At 44.6% G+C, this 20,297-nt stretch overlaps 1 protein-coding gene across 1 annotated transcript in view; it reads left to right on the forward strand.

The window, feature by feature from the left end:
• Nucleotides 1-14,622: 14,622 nt before the first annotated feature.
• RAB2A (RAB2A, member RAS oncogene family) overlaps nucleotides 14,623-20,297 on the forward strand; it is a 543,971-nt gene continuing 538,296 nt past the window's right edge. The window contains exon 1 of the mRNA XM_069621096.1: nucleotides 14,623-15,073. Within this exon, the coding sequence (XP_069477197.1) occupies nucleotides 14,626-15,073 (448 nt within the window). The 5' untranslated portion in view covers nucleotides 14,623-14,625. The remainder of the gene's footprint in view (nucleotides 15,074-20,297) is intronic.

The following is a 20,297-nucleotide window of genomic DNA, read 5'->3' on the forward strand; positions in this document are numbered from 1 at the left end:
GGGTCAGGCAGAAAGCTTCATCCTGGAGGGGGGAGGCACCTTGCTCTGGGCCTGTTGGCTGCCGTGTTCTCTTGCCTGACTGTTTTCGGGCAATTCTCAGCTGATTCTGGCAAGATGAGGGAATTCCTTAAAGATGTGCCAAGTGACGTATTTTTTTTAGACTTCTTTGCTTCATTTATTCGGGTTGCCTTTATTCGTTTATGTATGCTTTTTGGTGAATAAAAGGCTGTGTAAGATCCAGTTTATCATTTAGCTAATAGTGGGTATGTATGTATATATATCATTGCCTCCTTGTGTTCAAGGTTTTTCATTCAGTGTATTGCTGAGAGAAATAAGAGTTGTCCGTGCACTCTATCAAAAGCAAAAGAGACAACCTGATACATTTTATGTTATTGTCATCGAAGGTTGTCTGGCAACCCCCCTTCCAAAGAAAACTGTGGTTATGTGTAGGTATAAACAAAATGTATTCCGGGGCGGGGGAGCTGCTGTTCTGCTTTCTGTCTGAACACTGGGATGGTGCTGTTGTCCTTTCCTGTCGATGTCTGTATGCTGCTTTGCGGACTGCCATTAAAGATGCTCACCAACCCTCTGTGGATTGGATTATTGCTGGATGGTGAAATTTCCCTCACAGTGGGAACGGCACTGCAAGAAAACCCTGGTCCTTCTGCCGCCAACTGCCATTAACTGCACTTAACCCATACTTGGTCTGCGCAGAGGGCGCTTGTAATCTCCAGCTGCTACTGTCTCCTGAACAGCAGTACATCTTGCACCGCCATTGACTGCAATTCACCCACACTTGGGTCTGCCCATTTTTTCTACCAGCGTGATAGAAAATAAAAGAAACTATGGCTTGTTATAAATTTGTTACAACCCCTTCATAAATGCCAACCCTCCCGAATAGGGTGGGAGACTCACGTTTTTTCTGGCAAACATATTGCTATTTTAGACCTTCTCCCTCCTACAATAATTCTAACCCCTATGCAATCCAATGGGAAAATACAGTTGTCCTGCTTTCTGGGAATAATTCTCCCTTCCCCGTTTTCCAAAATGTTGGCATGTATCCCCTACCCAATACATTACATTTTGAGACAATGCAAGAAAACTACAAAAACAGCAGCAGTAATCAATGAAACAAATGGGAATTTGTGAAAGAGAAAAGTTGTTTCTTTTCATACAGTGGTGCAAAGCACAAATAACAGACTGCTTCATTTGCCCAGTTGCAAAAATCTTTAGATAACACAGATTTGCCTAAAACCTGTCTGCTCCATTTCAAACAAACAGCAAAACTCAATTTAAATGAATTTGCTACATTTTTAGCACAGTGCAAATGTTAAATCATCTGGCCCATGATGGAGAATGGTAACGGCCATATACATGCTCACGCCCACCATCACATCTGCTTACTTGAGTATGGACACGCTCCTGTCCCTTTAAAGTCAGGCAACAACTCTGTGCTTTAACCGCCGGGAAGACACTGAACGTTCAGCCGGACTTTAGCATGTCGTCTATCGTTCGAGACGAAACCCCTTCTCCGCCACAGCGCATGCTCAGCCAGAGAAGCGCAGTTGAGGCTCAGCTTACATTGTTCAGGGGAGCGGCCCGCCCCAGAAGCAGGAGCCGCATCGACGATACTCAGGCGCTTAGCCGCCACACCCCACACTGCCATCCCGGGTCCTGCATTGTGGTATCTGAGTCCTGAAGCGACTTTGTTTCTTCTGCAGCCCTCCATACATTCCCCTCTCCACTGCCCTCCACCAACCCCCCCACCTGAAATAATACACTGACACGTTTGTGGATGTATAGGCAGCAGGTGCTTTATTCTGCAGGGGGGAGCTTACAGGTGCTCCGTTACTCGAATTTAGTAGTACTGCTTCAGGATCCGCTGGACGGATTTTCACCAAATTTGCGGCAGGAGCTTGGTCCCGAAAGTGTGCTTTTGTAAATTTGGTGCCAATCCATCCAGCAGTTTCCTTTAAAACTACCAAAAAGTATGTCTCAAAAAATTAGTGATATCTATGTCCCCTATGCAAACACACTTCCCTGTTCGCTCCGCGGACAAGATACCGATTGGCTAATCCATAGCGTCATGTCCGCTGACATGTGACGCGTTCACTGATTGGATGTTGAAGCGTGAAGTGCGTTAGATTGTTTCGCTGCGCCCGCCATCTTTCATTTGTGTTTTGGTGTACGCGGACATCGCCGCTAACACATATAAACCAACACAACATTGCACTTGTTAAACTTATAAAATACTGTCTCAGAAGGTGAGGGTTAATGAGGCTGGGATGGGATGTGGCTGCAGGAAGTCAAAAAGTGGTCTTTTCTTGTCACCAAAGTCATAAGGCAAATTGGAAGTTGCTGCTCAATATAGTGTCCGTTAAGTACAGGCTAAGAATTACTGTGTCTGTGTTACAATGTATTTAAAATAATATTGCAGTCAGACTGGCGTCCTAGAGTTTGAAATCTGAGGCAGCCACCTGCACTGTTTGATGGAAACAGCGGGTCTGCAAGTTTATGGGAGTAGCAGTTCTCATGAATGCATTGAGACATGTTGTTTCAAAGTCAGAATGTATTTGCATTCTGAGTGAAGGTCACTTGGTTTGCTTTTTTGGTTGCGAGCTAAGTAGGCGCACGCATCCGACTGAACCCATAAGGGTCCATTGTTTTTTTGACATTGAGCGAAAGGGAAAATTCAGTAAGAATGCAGGGAGTGAAAGTTTGCAAAAAATACCATTTGATAAGGTTATGTATTTAAACCGTTTGTAAGGCACATGTAATATCAGTTCAAGAAGATTCTTTGGTGCAAGTACATTGCTGTCTGAGTTTCAGGAAGACAATGGAGACGGTAAATATCGTGTAAGTTTACTTTTGACAACTCTACACCGGGACGAGATTTAATTTTTTATTACCAGAACATTAATTTTGGCAATGTAACTGAAGTACTATCTTTCTGTGTAATTGTAATTTTTTTTTACTTATGGAGAGTGCAGATTCTCGGCGTTTGTAGGCTATCACTAGATTCACCCATGATCAACGCTAATATTTCTTTACAATGTCATGTATGACGACATCGATTTGTGTATCAGTTTCCACGTTCTTTTTGTCTTTTTTGAAATCACATTTTATTTTTTATTACCTGAACATTAATTTTGGCAATGTAACGGAAGTACTATCTTTCTGTGTAGTTGTCATTTTTTTTTAAATTATGGAGAGTGTAGATTCTCTGCGTTTGTAGGCTATCACTAGATTCACCCATGTTCAACGCTAATATTTCATTTGTGATGTCATCTTTGATGTCCTGGGTGTTAGACTTAGCAGTGCACAGTGGTGGCGTGAGTTATGGTTGCTTATCTTACCATAACTGGCGAATTTCAAGGGTTTTTCGGTTTTACTTCGAAGCATAACGTCCCGTTAAAGTTTTTTTTAGTGAATTTCATAGGTTTTCAGTACCGCAACTTAACCATAACGTCCCTTTAACAAAGTTTTTTTACTGATTATATACATATATATATATTCTTCAATTGTGTTTGTTGAATGAGGATTTATGACAGTTTTTAAAATGTTTGTAATAAACTAACAAAAAAAGAAATTATTTTTAAAATCTCAGCATAGCTCCTGGTCATAGGAAAATCATGTCATCCAGGAGCTACGTCGAGCTCCTGCTCTGTGAATCCCAACTTTGGCCCTAAAATGTTCCTGAAGCAAAATTATACCATAAACAGTGATAGGAGAAGCAAGCCGATTAGAAAATGTCCCAACCCTCAGCAATTCCAAGATAGTATTTTACATGTTTCCTGTTTAAAGCGACAAATCAGTTTTGTATGTCGAATGCTTTCCCGAACGGGAGCCAGGCAGCCAAGACCAATCCTCTAAAGATCTCGGATGCTACAACAACCTCTCCCCATGCTATTCCTTTCATACTGTATTCTTAAGTTTGGCCGGTTCAATCCTCAACTCTTATCTGTTCTGTTTGCTCCAATCCTCTCCTAAGAATTTCTTCTCTGCTTTAAAGCAGAGGGACAGGGAAATACTGACAATCCCCAAAACAAAGTTCTCTGTGTATTTCATAATAGTACTTGACACAATACTGGCTTTGAAGTGCACAATTATCGGGTCTAACCAGCCCGAATTAGATACCACCAAATCAATGCCCTTAGATTCAATTAACCTCGGAACTGGAATTTGCGAAACAATATGTAATAACTTCGACCTATTTAAGGGAGTATATTTCCCATCACCAATTAGGACTTCAAAACTCAACAGCCTACTACCCATAGGTTCACATTCTGCATGTTACAAAGTCACCAAACTTGACCATTCAAACAAACCAACGTAGTCAGCTTTCTGAATAGATTCCAGCCTGCGTGGAGATGGCTCCTCCATTGCAATTTGATCCTCCTCTGGGTGACCCCGTGTGGTTTAAGTCTGATGTTAATATACACTGCTTTTGAATATGGATATTTTGAACCATTTTTTTATAATTACAAATGTCTTTGTTTTTCCCCCCTTTTTCAAGGTTAGTTATTCCATTTGGCCCACTGTATTCTCTGATGCCACCGGATCCCCAAACTGAATAGACTTCAGAAACGTCTTGGCGGGATGATTTTCTGCGATAACGATCATCTATATATGGTGGTGACTGACAAACAGTGTATAATGTGTATCTGTTAGCTGCTATCTTTATGTAAAGAGAATTACGGTTTTTATTTTCAATTGCACTCAATATCACTCATTCTAATATCCCTCCCCTTGCATACAGATCCTGGTCATGGATCATATCTAATGAAGCAACAAAGTTCCAATTTATTTGACACTCTGGTACATGAAACGGTTCTTGCCCTTCAAGTGACAACCACAAAATCATTTAATTCATTCACAATCTCTTTTTATTCCAATTGATGAATGTAATTCATCAAATTTAAAAGACAATTAAACTGTTGTAAGGCGACCCATGGACATTAACTCGTCAGTACATGTATATGTTTTGATCATGAAAGAGCGTCCTTAGGTGGCATGTGGCCTGTGCTTAAGGCTAGGAACCATGACTCAGCACCCGCTAGTCAGTCTCCAAATTGCTGTCACTTGAAGTGCAAGAACCATCTGACTGACCAGAGAGTCACATGAACTGGGGTTTTGTTCCTTCATCTATGGAAGGCGCACAGAGTGATACTTTACTTCTTCACTGATATTATCATACAGTTGCACTGGCGGGGCCATAATGGTTGCAGTACCAAGGTTACTCTGGAAGGACAACTGCATAAGGCTTCCACTGTGGGATGGTGGGAAAATAGTGAACAGCTGGCATAACCTTTTCACTCAGCCCATCCTTCCCCACGGTGCCAATGTTTTTACCCTGATATACATTTTGCAAATCAAAACCCACATTTTGCTTCTAATTTTCCATGCACAAACTGATACTTAGCTGATAAAATGATGGCACAAGGAGGTAAAACTCTCATGTGACCCTCCTGCTTCCTCCCCGTTTGACTGTGGCAACAGGTGTCAATTGATTGTGGTTTTTATTTGAGAAAAAGTAAGTAATCTTACTTTGAGTGACTATTGGAATTTCATCCACTACCATTACTACATTTTCCAAATCACTATAGGCTGAGGTGAGAGACACATAACCGTGTGTGGGCTTGATGCTGCTCTGTTAAGTTCCACTGTATGCAGCTGCATAGACTGCTGACTAAGATTGAACTTACTGGAAAGATTATATGATGATTTCAAATGACCTGCCATTTTCAGAAATCAAAGGTCATAATAGTAGCAGCACAGTTTACTTATTGTGTAAGGAAGAGCAGTGTGATGAAAATTATCATTTTGGTGCTATTGTTCTTATCCTACATGCCATACTTACCTTGCTAAGCCCTGCGGGCATCAGTCATATTGAATTGCGTTGCTCTGCCTTTATTATGCCTAACCCATGTAGTTGTGTGCATGCCTTAACCACAGAGATGTATCGGCGAAGCGGCTAGAAGAAGCCCACTTCATAGCTTGTACACCTCTTATGAATTTCCTTTTTGGCGCCGAGATTCAGAGTACCACCCTGTCTTTGCTTTGTCTCAAGTGTGTAGAATGAGTAACATTAGGTGGGACAGGAGTCACTCGAGTCATGTCAGAACTGTAGTCTGCACTAGATACTGCTGACTTACTGAAAATGTATCATAATATGTCTGATCCATGGTCCAAATATGTTCACCCAGGTTTAGGAAGGTAGTTGAAGTTTATGTACATTGCTATGAGAAGACTGTAAGGTAGGTAGGAGACAATGTAATGCTTTGAGCTAAAATATGGCACTGGTGCACAGTGCATTCTGGTGTGCTCAAGGCCATAATGGACATTTGCTCCATGTCCCAGTGGAATCTGCACTTGAAGTGAACTCTAAACATATTTTCAGCATCGTTCGCACTATTTCACTGCAAAACATGTTTTCAACGTTATTCGTAGCTTATGTTGGTTTGCATTGCTCATCCAAGGACACTGTGCGTGAAAAGGCTGGGATACGCAGGTGCTAGCTGGTACCTGATAAGGTTGCCATGGACATTGTCAAAACTGAGGATGAGTTACAGGGTTGTTTTTGCTGCTTTCTTGAGAAAGGGAAGAGTCCTGCTTCTTGAGATTACCAGGGGTCACTTGGCCGGCGGCACACGGAAACTGTGAACGAGCAGAGACTCACACCAGAAGATTCTAGAAGGTGCCACCCCACCTTTGCAGCGGTCTTAAAATGCAGGGCACTGAAAGGGTCAGGCAGAAAGCTTCATCCTGGAGGGGGGAGGCACCTTGCTCTGGGCCTGTTGGCTGCCGTGTTCTCTTGCCTGACTGTTTTCGGGCAATTCTCAGCTGATTCTGGCAAGATGAGGGAATTCCTTAAAGATGTGCCAAGTGACGTATTTTTTTTAGACTTCTTTGCTTCATTTATTCGGGTTGCCTTTATTCGTTTATGTATGCTTTTTGGTGAATAAAAGGCTGTGTAAGATCCAGTTTATCATTTAGCTAATAGTGGGTATGTATGTATATATATCATTGCCTCCTTGTGTTCAAGGTTTTTCATTCAGTGTATTGCTGAGAGAAATAAGAGTTGTCCGTGCACTCTATCAAAAGCAAAAGAGACAACCTGATACATTTTATGTTATTGTCATCGAAGGTTGTCTGGCAACCCCCCTTCCAAAGAAAACTGTGGTTATGTGTAGGTATAAACAAAATGTATTCCGGGGCGGGGGAGCTGCTGTTCTGCTTTCTGTCTGAACACTGGGATGGTGCTGTTGTCCTTTCCTGTCGATGTCTGTATGCTGCTTTGCGGACTGCCATTAAAGATGCTCACCAACCCTCTGTGGATTGGATTATTGCTGGATGGTGAAATTTCCCTCACAGTGGGAACGGCACTGCAAGAAAACCCTGGTCCTTCTGCCGCCAACTGCCATTAACTGCACTTAACCCATACTTGGTCTGCGCAGAGGGCGCTTGTAATCTCCAGCTGCTACTGTCTCCTGAACAGCAGTACATCTTGCACCGCCATTGACTGCAATTCACCCACACTTGGGTCTGCCCATTTTTTCTACCAGCGTGATAGAAAATAAAAGAAACTATGGCTTGTTATAAATTTGTTACAACCCCTTCATAAATGCCAACCCTCCCGAATAGGGTGGGAGACTCACGTTTTTTCTGGCAAACATATTGCTATTTTAGACCTTCTCCCTCCTACAATAATTCTAACCCCTATGCAATCCAATGGGAAAATACAGTTGTCCTGCTTTCTGGGAATAATTCTCCCTTCCCCGTTTTCCAAAATGTTGGCATGTATCCCCTACCCAATACATTACATTTTGAGACAATGCAAGAAAACTACAAAAACAGCAGCAGTAATCAATGAAACAAATGGGAATTTGTGAAAGAGAAAAGTTGTTTCTTTTCATACAGTGGTGCAAAGCACAAATAACAGACTGCTTCATTTGCCCAGTTGCAAAAATCTTTAGATAACACAGATTTGCCTAAAACCTGTCTGCTCCATTTCAAACAAACAGCAAAACTCAATTTAAATGAATTTGCTACATTTTTAGCACAGTGCAAATGTTAAATCATCTGGCCCATGATGGAGAATGGTAACGGCCATATACATGCTCACGCCCACCATCACATCTGCTTACTTGAGTATGGACACGCTCCTGTCCCTTTAAAGTCAGGCAACAACTCTGTGCTTTAACCGCCGGGAAGACACTGAACGTTCAGCCGGACTTTAGCATGTCGTCTATCGTTCGAGACGAAACCCCTTCTCCGCCACAGCGCATGCTCAGCCAGAGAAGCGCAGTTGAGGCTCAGCTTACATTGTTCAGGGGAGCGGCCCGCCCCAGAAGCAGGAGCCGCATCGACGATACTCAGGCGCTTAGCCGCCACACCCCACACTGCCATCCCGGGTCCTGCATTGTGGTATCTGAGTCCTGAAGCGACTTTGTTTCTTCTGCAGCCCTCCATACATTCCCCTCTCCACTGCCCTCCACCAACCCCCCCACCTGAAATAATACACTGACACGTTTGTGGATGTATAGGCAGCAGGTGCTTTATTCTGCAGGGGGGAGCTTACAGGTGCTCCGTTACTCGAATTTAGTAGTACTGCTTCAGGATATTCTACTCTGAGCAGCACACCCTTACATTCCCCACTTGTTGGTGAGCAGTATCTGTTGAGCGGAACTGACGCCGTTACTTTTCCACTTTAAATTAGCATGAACTCCCAAACTTGATGGCGAGTAGCTTCCGTTAAGCGGAGCTGACGCCGTTATTTTTCCACTTTACTTATCATGAGCTCAAACTTGATGGTGAGCAGCATCCGTTAAGCGGAACTGACGCCGTTACTCCCCATTTCGGCAACGGCTTTACTTTGAGCCAATGCCATTTTACTACTTTCCGAGGTGCAGGATCGTTAAACTTCTTTTTGTTAGGAAAGATTCTCTCTACTGCACCTTTCCTATGGAACCCCCAAACTTTTTGCTTTTATTTTTCAATCTGACCTGTACTTTTTGCAGTACAGGGAAGCCTTAACCTTCACTGTACTGGCCTTTGCTCACATGTTATGGGGAAACTGAATTGTCCTTAAGGCTGTCAGTACTTGGAAACAGGGTTTCCCTTAGTCTTGTGACTGTGCTGCTACTTGTGGTTACTTTTGTATCACATGTGGTAACTTTTTATCATTGCACACAGCAGCTTAAACTCCAGTGCAATGGGGATCATTTTTGTTTTGCCCTAGACTAACACTCAAAGGATTTTTTGGTTATTCTGAGGTGCTTAAAAGATGGGCTGGTAGCAGCAGTGACTTTTCCCCACTTTTTGGGGAATTTCGTGTTAGCTTAACCGTGTTTAACGCGTTTGGCTACTTACTGTGGCTACTGGCCAAACATGGCCGTGCCACGAGGTTTTTCTTCCATTCTTTTTACATCTTGCTGTTTAGCCTTCTTCCTGGCCTCAGAGGCCAGAAAGATCCTTATAAGGACTTCCAGTGCCCGGGAAAGCAGGAGCTTTTGGCGGGCTACTGGAGAGCTTTGTGTGTTTGCAGGTACGATGTGGGCTGGGTCTGTCTGACCCCAATACACATCCTGGTATCTGTGTGTCTGAGTGGTATGCATGAGTGTTCCCGCCAGTGGTCCTGATTGGACCACTATGGGGTGTGTGTGTGTGGGGTAGTTCTGCCTTTGGCTAGTGGAAGTTTCGACTCCTACCTGGCTTTAAGGATAAGAAGAGGGCCCCTGAATGCATTTTTCAGAGATCCTGGAAGAACCTGAAGGAGCCAAGAATCCGTCCAGCTGAGAAGACCCGCAAAGAAACCTGTAACCTGTCTGAAGGAGGCCTGGCAACCAACTTCTGCTGCAGTCCTGGTGGAGCCCTGTCTGTCTCCTGATCTCCAGTAGGCCTGCGAAGGTGCTACGACCCCAGGAGTGGAGGGACCATCCATTCCCGAAGCCTACTCGGTGCCCAGCACAATAACCGCCTTTGGAAGTGCCCGGGAATCGTCCTGTGGCTGACCAGCTTCGTTTTTTGGGCTACCGGGTTATCTTCGTTGCCATTCCGAGTTTCCGCCTGACACTTGGCACACCCTCAGCTGACACTGCAATGACACCCACTGCGAAATGTTGGCGTCCTAGCACCAAGGGGACCCAAGAAAGACCGTAAAGTCCGACCGCGGCTAGTGAGTCCTGCTGCATCGCTGTGCGCGGCATGCACGGTCCTAAACCTGCTTTTCTGACCCGCCTCTAGTCCCGAGAATGGTGCTGCATTGTTTATTTCTGCATTTCTTCATCAAGAGTCCTTGCACCAGCAAAAGATCCTAACCGGAGAATCACTCGAACCTGCAACCTGTGAAAAGCAAGGACCGCGAAATTGGGTGGGAAATGCAAGCCAGGACACCCTTCCTTGGTTCTGGAAAGTCTTGGGAAGATTCAGAGTGAGGGGGTAAGTTACTGATCTTTTAACTTACCCCTACACTCCCATTGTAAGTCAATGGACTTATAATATCCTTTAACCTAAACCTATTGGTTTTGCCAATACTTGCCTTGGCAAGACTTCTAACTGTTGGGGATAATTTTGGACACTTGTCTATCTTGAACCCTGGCTCTAAGAATCCATCACTGGACCCCAAAGACCCTTCCTACATGTTTTCCTGCCTCCAGAGTGATGTGTCTTTGTATCCTGAACAATGGGGCACAAGGCCCCAGGCAATTTAGGGTTGGACAATATTAGTTAGGGATTACCTCTGTGGACCTTTTTGTGTGTGATACTCACCTATTCATTCCCTTGCAGGAGTATTTTGATTGTATTATGCACTTGAACCTGTGACTGTATATATGATTTTAGTTTGATGGCAATGGTTGATAAGTCCACCTGCTTGCAGTCATTTTTCTTATACTGTGTTTGGCCATATTTAAATAACTGTATTTTAATACATCCTGTCTAAGTGTAATTTGTGATTCCCATTGTGTGACCTCATTGTGGACCCTTTACACTCTCACCCCTCTGAAGATCTTAGCCTAGACCACCTGTCACTGCTACCTTAAACTGGTTTCGAAACAGCTTCCCAGAGTTGTCCCTGTCACAATATAGGTTGGCCTTCTATAAATCTGTCCACCAGGCCAGAGTATAGAAAATCAGTCTTAACACTTTTCACCCCCGTTGCCTGCCCCCCCTTTGCTCCCTGTTGGCCAGGTTAAGTGCTCTAAACTTTCCCTTCACCCAACCCTTTCATACACCGACCCCCAGCTTCCAGGTCCCTATCTTATTCTTCGCCCTCGGGGTCCGGTAACTCTCTCGCCTCCTCACCCATCCCCTCCCTTGGTACCTAACGTCCTCCTTTTCCACCGGGTCTCCATGCCTACTATTCGCTCCCCGTTGCTTGTTTGACTTACCCTCTTGCATACCCCCATTAGGTTTCCTGTTCCCCTCATTCCCCCTTGCGCTTTCCCCCTTCCCTTACCCCCGTTGTCTGTCCCTCGCTCGCCTGGGCTTCTCCTCCCCCCACCCCCCCATGACCACTAGCACTCTGCCAACTCAAGTGGCTGCACCAGTTTGCGTACATGTGTCCCCTTCCCCCTTTTTTGACTACTTGGATTCCCTTGCGCCCTGTTTCCTTGTGCCTGCCAGCCCATACCGTCAGTTGCATAGTCCTCCGCCATGACTCTTGTGCGGCTTCCGGCACCCAAGAGTTCCCCCACCTGCCTCATTCTGGTCCCCCCTGCCTGTATTGTGCCTGTATCCTTCGTTTTTCACGGCGGCCCCACTCCCCTGGCTTTTTTTTTATATCCCCATACTGGCCATCTTCCCTCTGTATGTGCACCCCACATTTTCCAGTGCTTCCCTGAGGTTCATTTTGAAAATTTCGGTTCCTACTCCAGAGATGTGCACCACATCCCCTGCGAAGTATCCTGGTGACCATAGGGAAATTAATGTGTGTTTTATGGCCCCCATCCCCATTCCTGTTAAGAATTTCTTGAACTCTTAGTTCAGCTTCCTCCTCGACTCCTCTACCATTCCTTGGTCGCGCGCCCCCCCTCCAGTTCTGCCGTGGGATAATTTCTGACCATAATAGGTCTGTGGAGCGCAACCCCCTCCCCAATCTCACCATCGTGCTTCTCATCTGTTACGACAATCCTTTCCTCATCATTTCCACTAAATCGTTTCCCCCCAGGTGTATAATCAATATATCTGGTGCTCCGTATCTCTCCGTCCCCTTCTCCACCTCTTTTTCCAGTTGACCCCATAACATCCCCCCCTTAGCGCACTTCTGTATTCGCCAGGCCTAGATAACGATTCCAATCACCTTCACTGGTTCCTCTGGCTGCTCTTTTGACGAAAGAGTGACCCATCACCCATACCACAGTTGTCCCTGAGGAAAAACGAGAATGATATTATTTGTCTTGTTGCGGGCTACCCTTCCTCATCCTATCCCGCTAATGGCCATGGTATTTGTGCCCTATCTTATGCTTTTCCTTGTTTTGTAATCCCTTAGTTTAATATATATATATATATATATATATATATATATAAAAAAAATTTTTTTATTCCATTGTACCTGGCATGATGTAACCATTGAACCTGCTTGATTTCCACCTCCCCATGTTCCTTATTTCAATGCCCTGTTGCTGCAATCGTTTTTTGGATCTAGGTACCAACTCGCTAATCCTTAAAGCAGCGAAAAATGCCAATGCAAAACAAGCTTTGAACAATACTGTTTCGAAAATTGAATTGCAAATCCCTTCTAGTTTGTCCATCAGCAAACTTAATGTGCTGATGGTGATAAGTAGCCTGTTGTCTATCATTCTCGCGCTCCCTGTATCCCAGCCCTGCACTGCTGTTCTAACAAGAAAGCTCTTGGTTGTGTCCGCCCTCCACCCAAGCTGTGAATAAAACGCTGATGCCAAGTAGTTTTTTAACCAGCTCTTGTCTTTCCCCTTGTTTTTGGCCCACACGATAACCCTGTTCTCCCACCCTTGACCTCCCGTCTCCGGTGATATTTCATCAAACAGTTTGATGCATTTGTTATATTTCCTTCTTGTCCCCCCCCTCCCAACGCTTCTTCTTTTATCCTTCTCAATCTTGTTTCCACTTCGCCAACTCCCATAGGTTCTCGTTGAACTTTGTCATCTCCCTCTCTGCCTGCGGCCAAGCCTGTCTGAACCTTCCCATCTGTGAACGAGAAAGAGCACCAGCTGCTATGTTTTGGATGCCCGGTACATGTCTAGCCCTCGGTCCGGGTTGCACTGGAGTCCTACCCTAACCAAGTGTCTGACCAGGCCTAATGTTGTTGCGCACTGTGCAGATTGCTTATTAATCGCCTGTACTATAGCCATATTATCTGACCAAACCGTAAGCCTTTTCCCAGTCAACTTTTCAGCCCATGTGCATAGTGCTTCCAGTACTGGGAATAATTCCAAGGCACATATGTTTTTACACCACCCTTTTTTCACCCATTTGTTCGGCCAATCTGCACTACACCAAGCTTGCCCCAATATCGCTCCAAACCCGTGTTTACCCGCTGCATCGGTAAACAATTTTTCTTGCTTGCAGGGCACCCATGGCGCCTGCCATATTCGTACCCCATTAAATTATTTTAAAAATTCTCCCTACATCCTTAAATCTTCCTTCACCCCTGATCTGAGATGCACCATGTGCCTCCCATTCGTCACCCCACCTGTGGCTGCCACTAGCCGACGCGCAAATACCTTTCCCGCAGGAATCACTTTGGCTGCAAAAAATTTAGCCTCCCAGCAATGTATCTCTTTTAGGCTTGCCTTCTCCTTGTTCACCACAGACATAATGTTCTCGTAGAATGTTGTGACCTTCCCTACTGGCAGTCTGGTTACCCCGTCAACCGTTTCGATTTCAAATCCAAGATAAGTCAGTCTTGCACCGCCGTTGACTGCACTTAACCTGCACTTGGGTCTGCCCATTTTTTCTACCAGCGTGATAGAGAATAAAAGCAACTATGGCTTGTTATAAATGTAGTTATAACCCCATCATAAATGCCAACCCTCTCGAATAGGGTGGGAGAGTCACGTTTTTTCTATCAAACATATTGCTATTTTAGACTTTGTCCCTCCAAAAATAATTCTAACCCCTATGCAATCCAATGGGAAATACAGTTGTCCTGCTTTCTGGGAATAAATCTCCCTTCCCCGTGTTCCAAAATGTTGGCATGTATCCCCCTACCCAATACATACATTTTGAGACAAGGCAAGAAAACTACAAAAACAGCAGCAGTAACCAATGAAACAAGTGGGAATTTGTGAAAGAGAAAAGCTGTTTCTTTTCATACAGTGGTGCAAAGCACAAATAACAGACTGCTTAATTTGCCAGTTACAAAAATGCTTAGATAACACAGATTTGGCCAAGACCTGTCTGCTCCATTTCAAACAAACAGCAAAACTCAATTTAAATGAATTTGCTAAATTTTTAGCACGGTACAAATGTTAAATTATCTGGCCCATGTCATGATGTAGGTTGGTAACGGCCATATATACATGCTCACGCCCACCATCACATCTGCTCACTTGAGCATGGACACTCTCCTGTCCCTTTAAAGTCAGGCAACCACTCTGTTCTTAAACCGCCGAGAAGACGCTGAACGTTCGGCCTGACTTTAGCATGTCGTCGACCGATCGAGACGGAACCCATTCTTTGCCGCAGCGCATGCTCAGCCAGAGAAGCGCAGTTGAGGCTCAGCTTACATTGTTCAGGGGAGCGGCCCGACCCAGAAGCAGGAGCCACATCGACGGTACTCAGGCGCAGGCGCTGAACAGCTGGTTGAACTGTCAGCACTTCCGGAAGAGGAAGAGATCCAGAGCGAGGCTACGTGACGTGCCCTGGAACTGCTGCGGGTCCCGGCTGTCATTGTTCTGCTCTCTTGTGTCCGGGACTGGCTTTTTTTTCTGTATCCGAGTCCACAGGCAGGGGCAGGCGAAAGGATCGCGACTCCTCCACGCAGTGGGGCATACACCCGACAAAAAGCCCAGTAGCGGCCAGGAACAGCAAGAAGGCGGCGGCGCCATGGCATATGCGTACCTCTTTAAGTACATCATCATTGGGGACACAGGTGAGAATCTCTCCCCGGGAAATAAGCAGGGGTGTGGAAGACGGGGCGGATGTCTCCTGTATTTCCGCAGTGTTGGAACTTATGACGTGTGACAGCGTGATGCCCGCCCTCCTCCCCTTGCAAGAATGGAGGAAGGAAGGGTGGTAGCATAACCCTGACCGCTCCCGGATACATGGCAACACCAATTTGCCCAATTCTTTTTCATGTGGTACTCGGCCGAACGTGACCCGTGCATTTACATCAACTCACGTACCGTGATGTATCGAGTGGTACCTGTAGATATGCTCTATATAAACGCAGAGCACCCTGGGGTTGTGCCACGTGAACAAAATTATACATTTTTGTGTTTATCTACCTGAACTGTCGGGTGCATGCATGCATGTCGCCACCACGTATGCTTCTATGTGCATTGGACAAGTGTCGGCCTCACGTGGGTACGTCTGGCTGCATGCAAGGAATATCGACTGCAGCGTTTCATGTACACACAATGAAGTGCATATTTATCCTGCTTTAGAGAAAAGTGGCGTAAGTGAAGTTGTGCTTGTCACAAGTACATTGGGAGGCTTGGTGCATAGAGCTTTAATGGGGCAAAGCAGGAATAATAGCCGACACCCTCCACTTGGATGGGGGTGACAACTTCACGTGTGTTAATTAAGGTGGTATCTCAATCGGTAGCAGTCATTGGCAGGGTACGCTTACAGGCTTATTGTGCATTCAGTGGGGTTTGTGGTATTTAGTTCAATTCATTAGGATAATGTTATCCAGCACCGCCATGCATGTGGTTCATGGCTTCATATTGATGACTTTAAGCTCATGATGGGAAGGAATTTCGGATAATTGACCAAAATCGGAGCTAAGTTTTAATCAAATGTGACTTCAGTTACTGCAGTAAATGTTTCTAGCATTCCAACTGTTACGGGAAGTGTAGAGAAGATCTGTGAGTAATGACCTGGTAAATGGTGCAACATAGAACTTTTCAGGCAATCTGTTAGGTGTCATGTTTTGGAAATGTGATGGCAATCAATCTGCACTCTCGATTTTAGTGTACAGTGAAACTATTGCCCACTGCCACATCTTTTTCTAACATGGGCTATCTGCGTAGGTTTCTCTTAAACCCATGTGCGTGCTTGACAAAACCGTCTTTACAAAATGGTTTCGTAGGGCACTTTAGATGTGGTAGAACATCAGAAGTGATCTGCAGTGAGTGCGGTTGCATACAGTATCATGCGTACCCCCCCAACCCCCAATCAATGTTTTGGGTAACACCACTGGCAGGTATTTTAACACATAAACTGTACACAAAAATACAATTGTAGGACCATTGTACATGCAGGAAACTCACCTGCTGGAACTCTGTCCCTGCCCCGTGGAGCAAAATGCATGCAACCTCCTAATTTGCATATGTGACACCAGTAGAAATGACTTAACAGAAAAGGCCATTACAAGGAGCATCATCAGTCTTTGACACTTGGATGCAGCAGGGGCAGTGACATTACAAGAAGTTACCATAAGTAAGCAGAGTGGCGAATAACTCTGGTGAGAAATGCATGAAAGACACTATTATATATGGAGCAACTCTATACTCATTAAACCATGAGTGGGGCTTTTTTTTATTTTTAATTATTTGTATGAATCAAAAAGAAAATTGATTGTTACAAAGAACATTTCAAAGTCCGTTTCTCGTTTTGCCTTTGGAGCAAACTTCGTTTGAACGAAAGAACAAAAGAAGTGGAACAGCTGGAGTTTTCAGCCTTTTTGAGGCCAATTTGAACTTGCACTGGGAGGTCAAGGTGTCGAGTCGCCTAGAGTCTCGGGTAGTAGAAGATCGGCGAGGAATCTCGGTCTGCAGAGATCGATTCAGAAGGTGCCAAGGTGTCCAGTTTAGCCATAATTTGCTGCACAAGTTGAGATGTGGCCATAAGCCAAGTTGGTTTGTCTCCGCTGATCATTCTTGACCACCAACAAGATTCACTTTCCAAAGTAGGGTCCGAAGAAAAATGCTGCATGTAAGCCGTCCTGAGTTGTTTTGTTTCAGGGCAGCCCAGAAGCAGATGGCTACTGTCTCTTTTTCATTTATCTTGCGACATAGTCTACATTGTGAAGAGTTGGACAGGCCCCTAATGGTTTTAATTTCATTTGTAGGTAGCAGGTTTAGTCTCGCTCTTAAAAGGTAATTCTTGCTTTTCTGTTAGGAAATTGTTTGAGGTATCCCTGCAGTTCGTTTAATTTCTTAGTATTTGGGGGCAGATGTTGCGTTAACTTGTTTTCTGAAGCTTTTGCGAGTGTCGTTATCCAGTCTAACTCTTTGGTTTTTTTTCAAAATTTTTGCCGGATTTTGAATCAAAATCGTCTTCATCACACTCGATATCCGCAAGGAGACATACGACTTCCAGGTTTGTACAAGTTTGTTTGATTCAACTGCTAGTTCTGTTTTAATGATTTTGTATAGCAATGGGCTTTCAGGGAGTAGGATTTTCCTGTAAAGTCTTAAGGAATTGCAGTTCAGGATCCCTTGTAGCGACAAAAGACTCAGTTCTCTGTGAATAGAAGCTACTGGTGTAGAAGCCGGCAGACCGAGAACTGTTCGCCAGTAGTAAGCCTCAAGTTTGGGCCAGATTTCACCTGGGAGCAATATCATCGCTTCTGTGCCGTAGGTTAAGGCAGGAACCACCTTCATTTTATAGAAGTCGATCGCTGAGAAGCAACCTAGTTTTTGATCGATTGCTTTTCCTTGAGTGGCTAGTTTCCTGGTTTTTGTTCTTAGGTGCTCTTGCATGGATATTTCTTTTTTTGTATAATCCCAAGGTACTTGAAGTTTGGGACTGTTTCGATCTCTGCCGATTGGAAAAACCATTTTAGTTTTTCAGTTTTCTTTGTTGTTTTCTCCAAGGTAATTATTTTTGTTTTACCTGTTGTTGGCTGTTACGTTTTCAAGTTGGCGTTGTAATCCAATGGGTGTTTGATCAATCAGGATGAGATCGTCCGCGTAAAGTAGTCTGCTGATTGTGTGTGGGGAACGATCTCACAGAAATTTCTAATGTTTGGAAATCGCCAGGATAAGCCAAAAAGTGGGTGGGGGCCAGAGGACACCCCTGCTTAACTCCCCTTTGGATCATGATAGAGTTGGATACTGATCCTTGACAGTTCAGTCTAACTCTACTGATGTGTTCGTGTGAAGCAGTTTGATAGGGTTTAGTATGGCTTCTGGGCAGGTCCAGTTTTTCAATTTACTCCATAGAGGGTCCTGTCGACTGTCGAATGCTTGGGTGAAGTCCATGAAAGCCAAGTGTAGCCGCGGTCCTCCTACAAGCACTTTAGTTTTCAGGATGCTTATTAAAAAGATGTTGGCTACAGTTCCCAGGTTTTTTTTTTTAATCCAGATTGTAATGGATCGTTGCACGGAGCTTCCCGAGCCCAGTTTTGGAACCTTTTCAATAGCAGAGATCCAAATAACTTTCCTATAGGGTCAAGCAGTGCTATAGGTCGGTAATTGGCCGGGTCGTTGATATTGCCCTTCTTGTATATTGGCACGATCGTAGCTGTTGTCCAGGAAGCAGGTATTGATTTTGATTTTGAGCATCTTAGAAAAACTTGGCTGATAAAGGTCGACCAGGCTTCTGGATGCGACTTTAGGTCGATGTTGGTGATACCTTCGGGTCCTGGTGCCCTTGAATTTTTCAGCTTGCTTATTGGATCGAGAATTTCTTCCTGGTCGTTGAGTTTAACCCACGGAGAATCTTGGCTCTGTAGTTTAGCGAGGTTCTGGTCTCCGGGTAGTCTGAACGTATCCTTTATATACTTTTCCCAGGTTTCTTCGCCAATCACATTTTAGATGTTTGAGCTCCTGAAGGTTTGCTTGGAGTTTAACAATGACCAAAATTCTTTCGAGTTTTTTATACAGATCGATCTCAATATTGCTTCAGAGTCCTGTTGGTATTGACTTCATCGATGGGATTTTAGCCAAGAGCGGTAGATGGATTTTGCTTTTGCTTTGGCACCTTTCGCTTGATTTGTGTCGAGCTTGGTTGAGGCTCTAATGGCTTTGCGGTATACACGTCGTTTTTCCACTAGTAATGTCGTACGAGTGTTTCACAGATGTCGAAAGGGATCCTGTTTGGCCAGGTTTCTTGTATATTGTTAACAGAGGGCCATAATCAGTCACAAACTCCAGTTCACTTGATTTGGGTTTGTTATACTTGTTCGATAAGTCTTTTGATGTCTTTCGCAGAGAGGCGTAATCTGTTTCCTTGCGAGTTTAGCTCAGGTTGGTAGGTCAACGTGGTCACTTGATCGTTGGTACTTTGCCACGATGCAATTAGAGGGTTGTGGTCACTGGCCATGGTCTGTTTCACCTCAACAGACAAGATTAGATCCAAAAGCAATCGTGAGATAAATATGTGGTCAATTGATGACTGAGAGACTCCGTTTGACCAAGTCAGTGCGTGACTGATCAGGAAAAACCACGTCCAGGCTTTGGAAGTGTCTAGATTTCATAAGATCTTTCCACTGCTTACCTCTGAGGTCCGCCAGGGTCAAAGGTTTTTTGGGCTTTAGCTCTGAGCATGCAGCGTTTAAATCTCCACAGATTAGAATATGTGTCACTGAGTGTGTTAAGATCTTGTCCATTTCCATTTCACTGAGGAAAGCTGGCGCTTCTATTGTCGCTGGGTTCCAATATGTGTTTAGGATGGCTAGGGGCGTGCTTTGTTCTTTCTTGTCAAGGTCACTCTGGTGGGTCCATTGCAGAAGCACCGCTAGAAGATGCTGGTTTGCTGTTAAAACTCTTTCCATTTTTAAGCCGTGGCCGATGCGAATAGCTGTCAAGAGGCCAGACGATGGACGGCCTTTTGTACTTTTTAGGGCCGGCGCCAGGGAGAGTTCATAGCCATCTAAAGTTGGAGGTTTAGTTAGCCACGTTTCTTGTAAACAGAGTATGTCGTACTCCCCAAGGTGAATTTCGCCCGGGGAGGTCAAATGTAGAAAGCCCCTGGTGTTCCAAGAACAAAGACTGATTGTGTGTCTGACGCTGTCTGGTTGCTGCTGTTCTTTGTAGTTATTGTCGGGGTTCTTGAGTTGCTATTTAGATTTCCTTGATATGAGGGCTTTGGGAAGCCAGTACCATAGGCCCGTAACGGTCGGCTTGGGCAGGTTTGCACCTTGATTCATTGGCAAGGATTGAACCGATTGGCTAAAAGTTTTACTCAGAATCTGCAGAGATAAGTTG

Source organism: Ambystoma mexicanum, chromosome 5q (assembly GCF_040938575.1).
Source record: "Ambystoma mexicanum isolate Mex_15411 chromosome 5q, UKY_AmexF1_1, whole genome shotgun sequence".
In the NCBI taxonomy this organism is placed as follows: Eukaryota; Metazoa; Chordata; class Amphibia; order Caudata; family Ambystomatidae; genus Ambystoma; species Ambystoma mexicanum.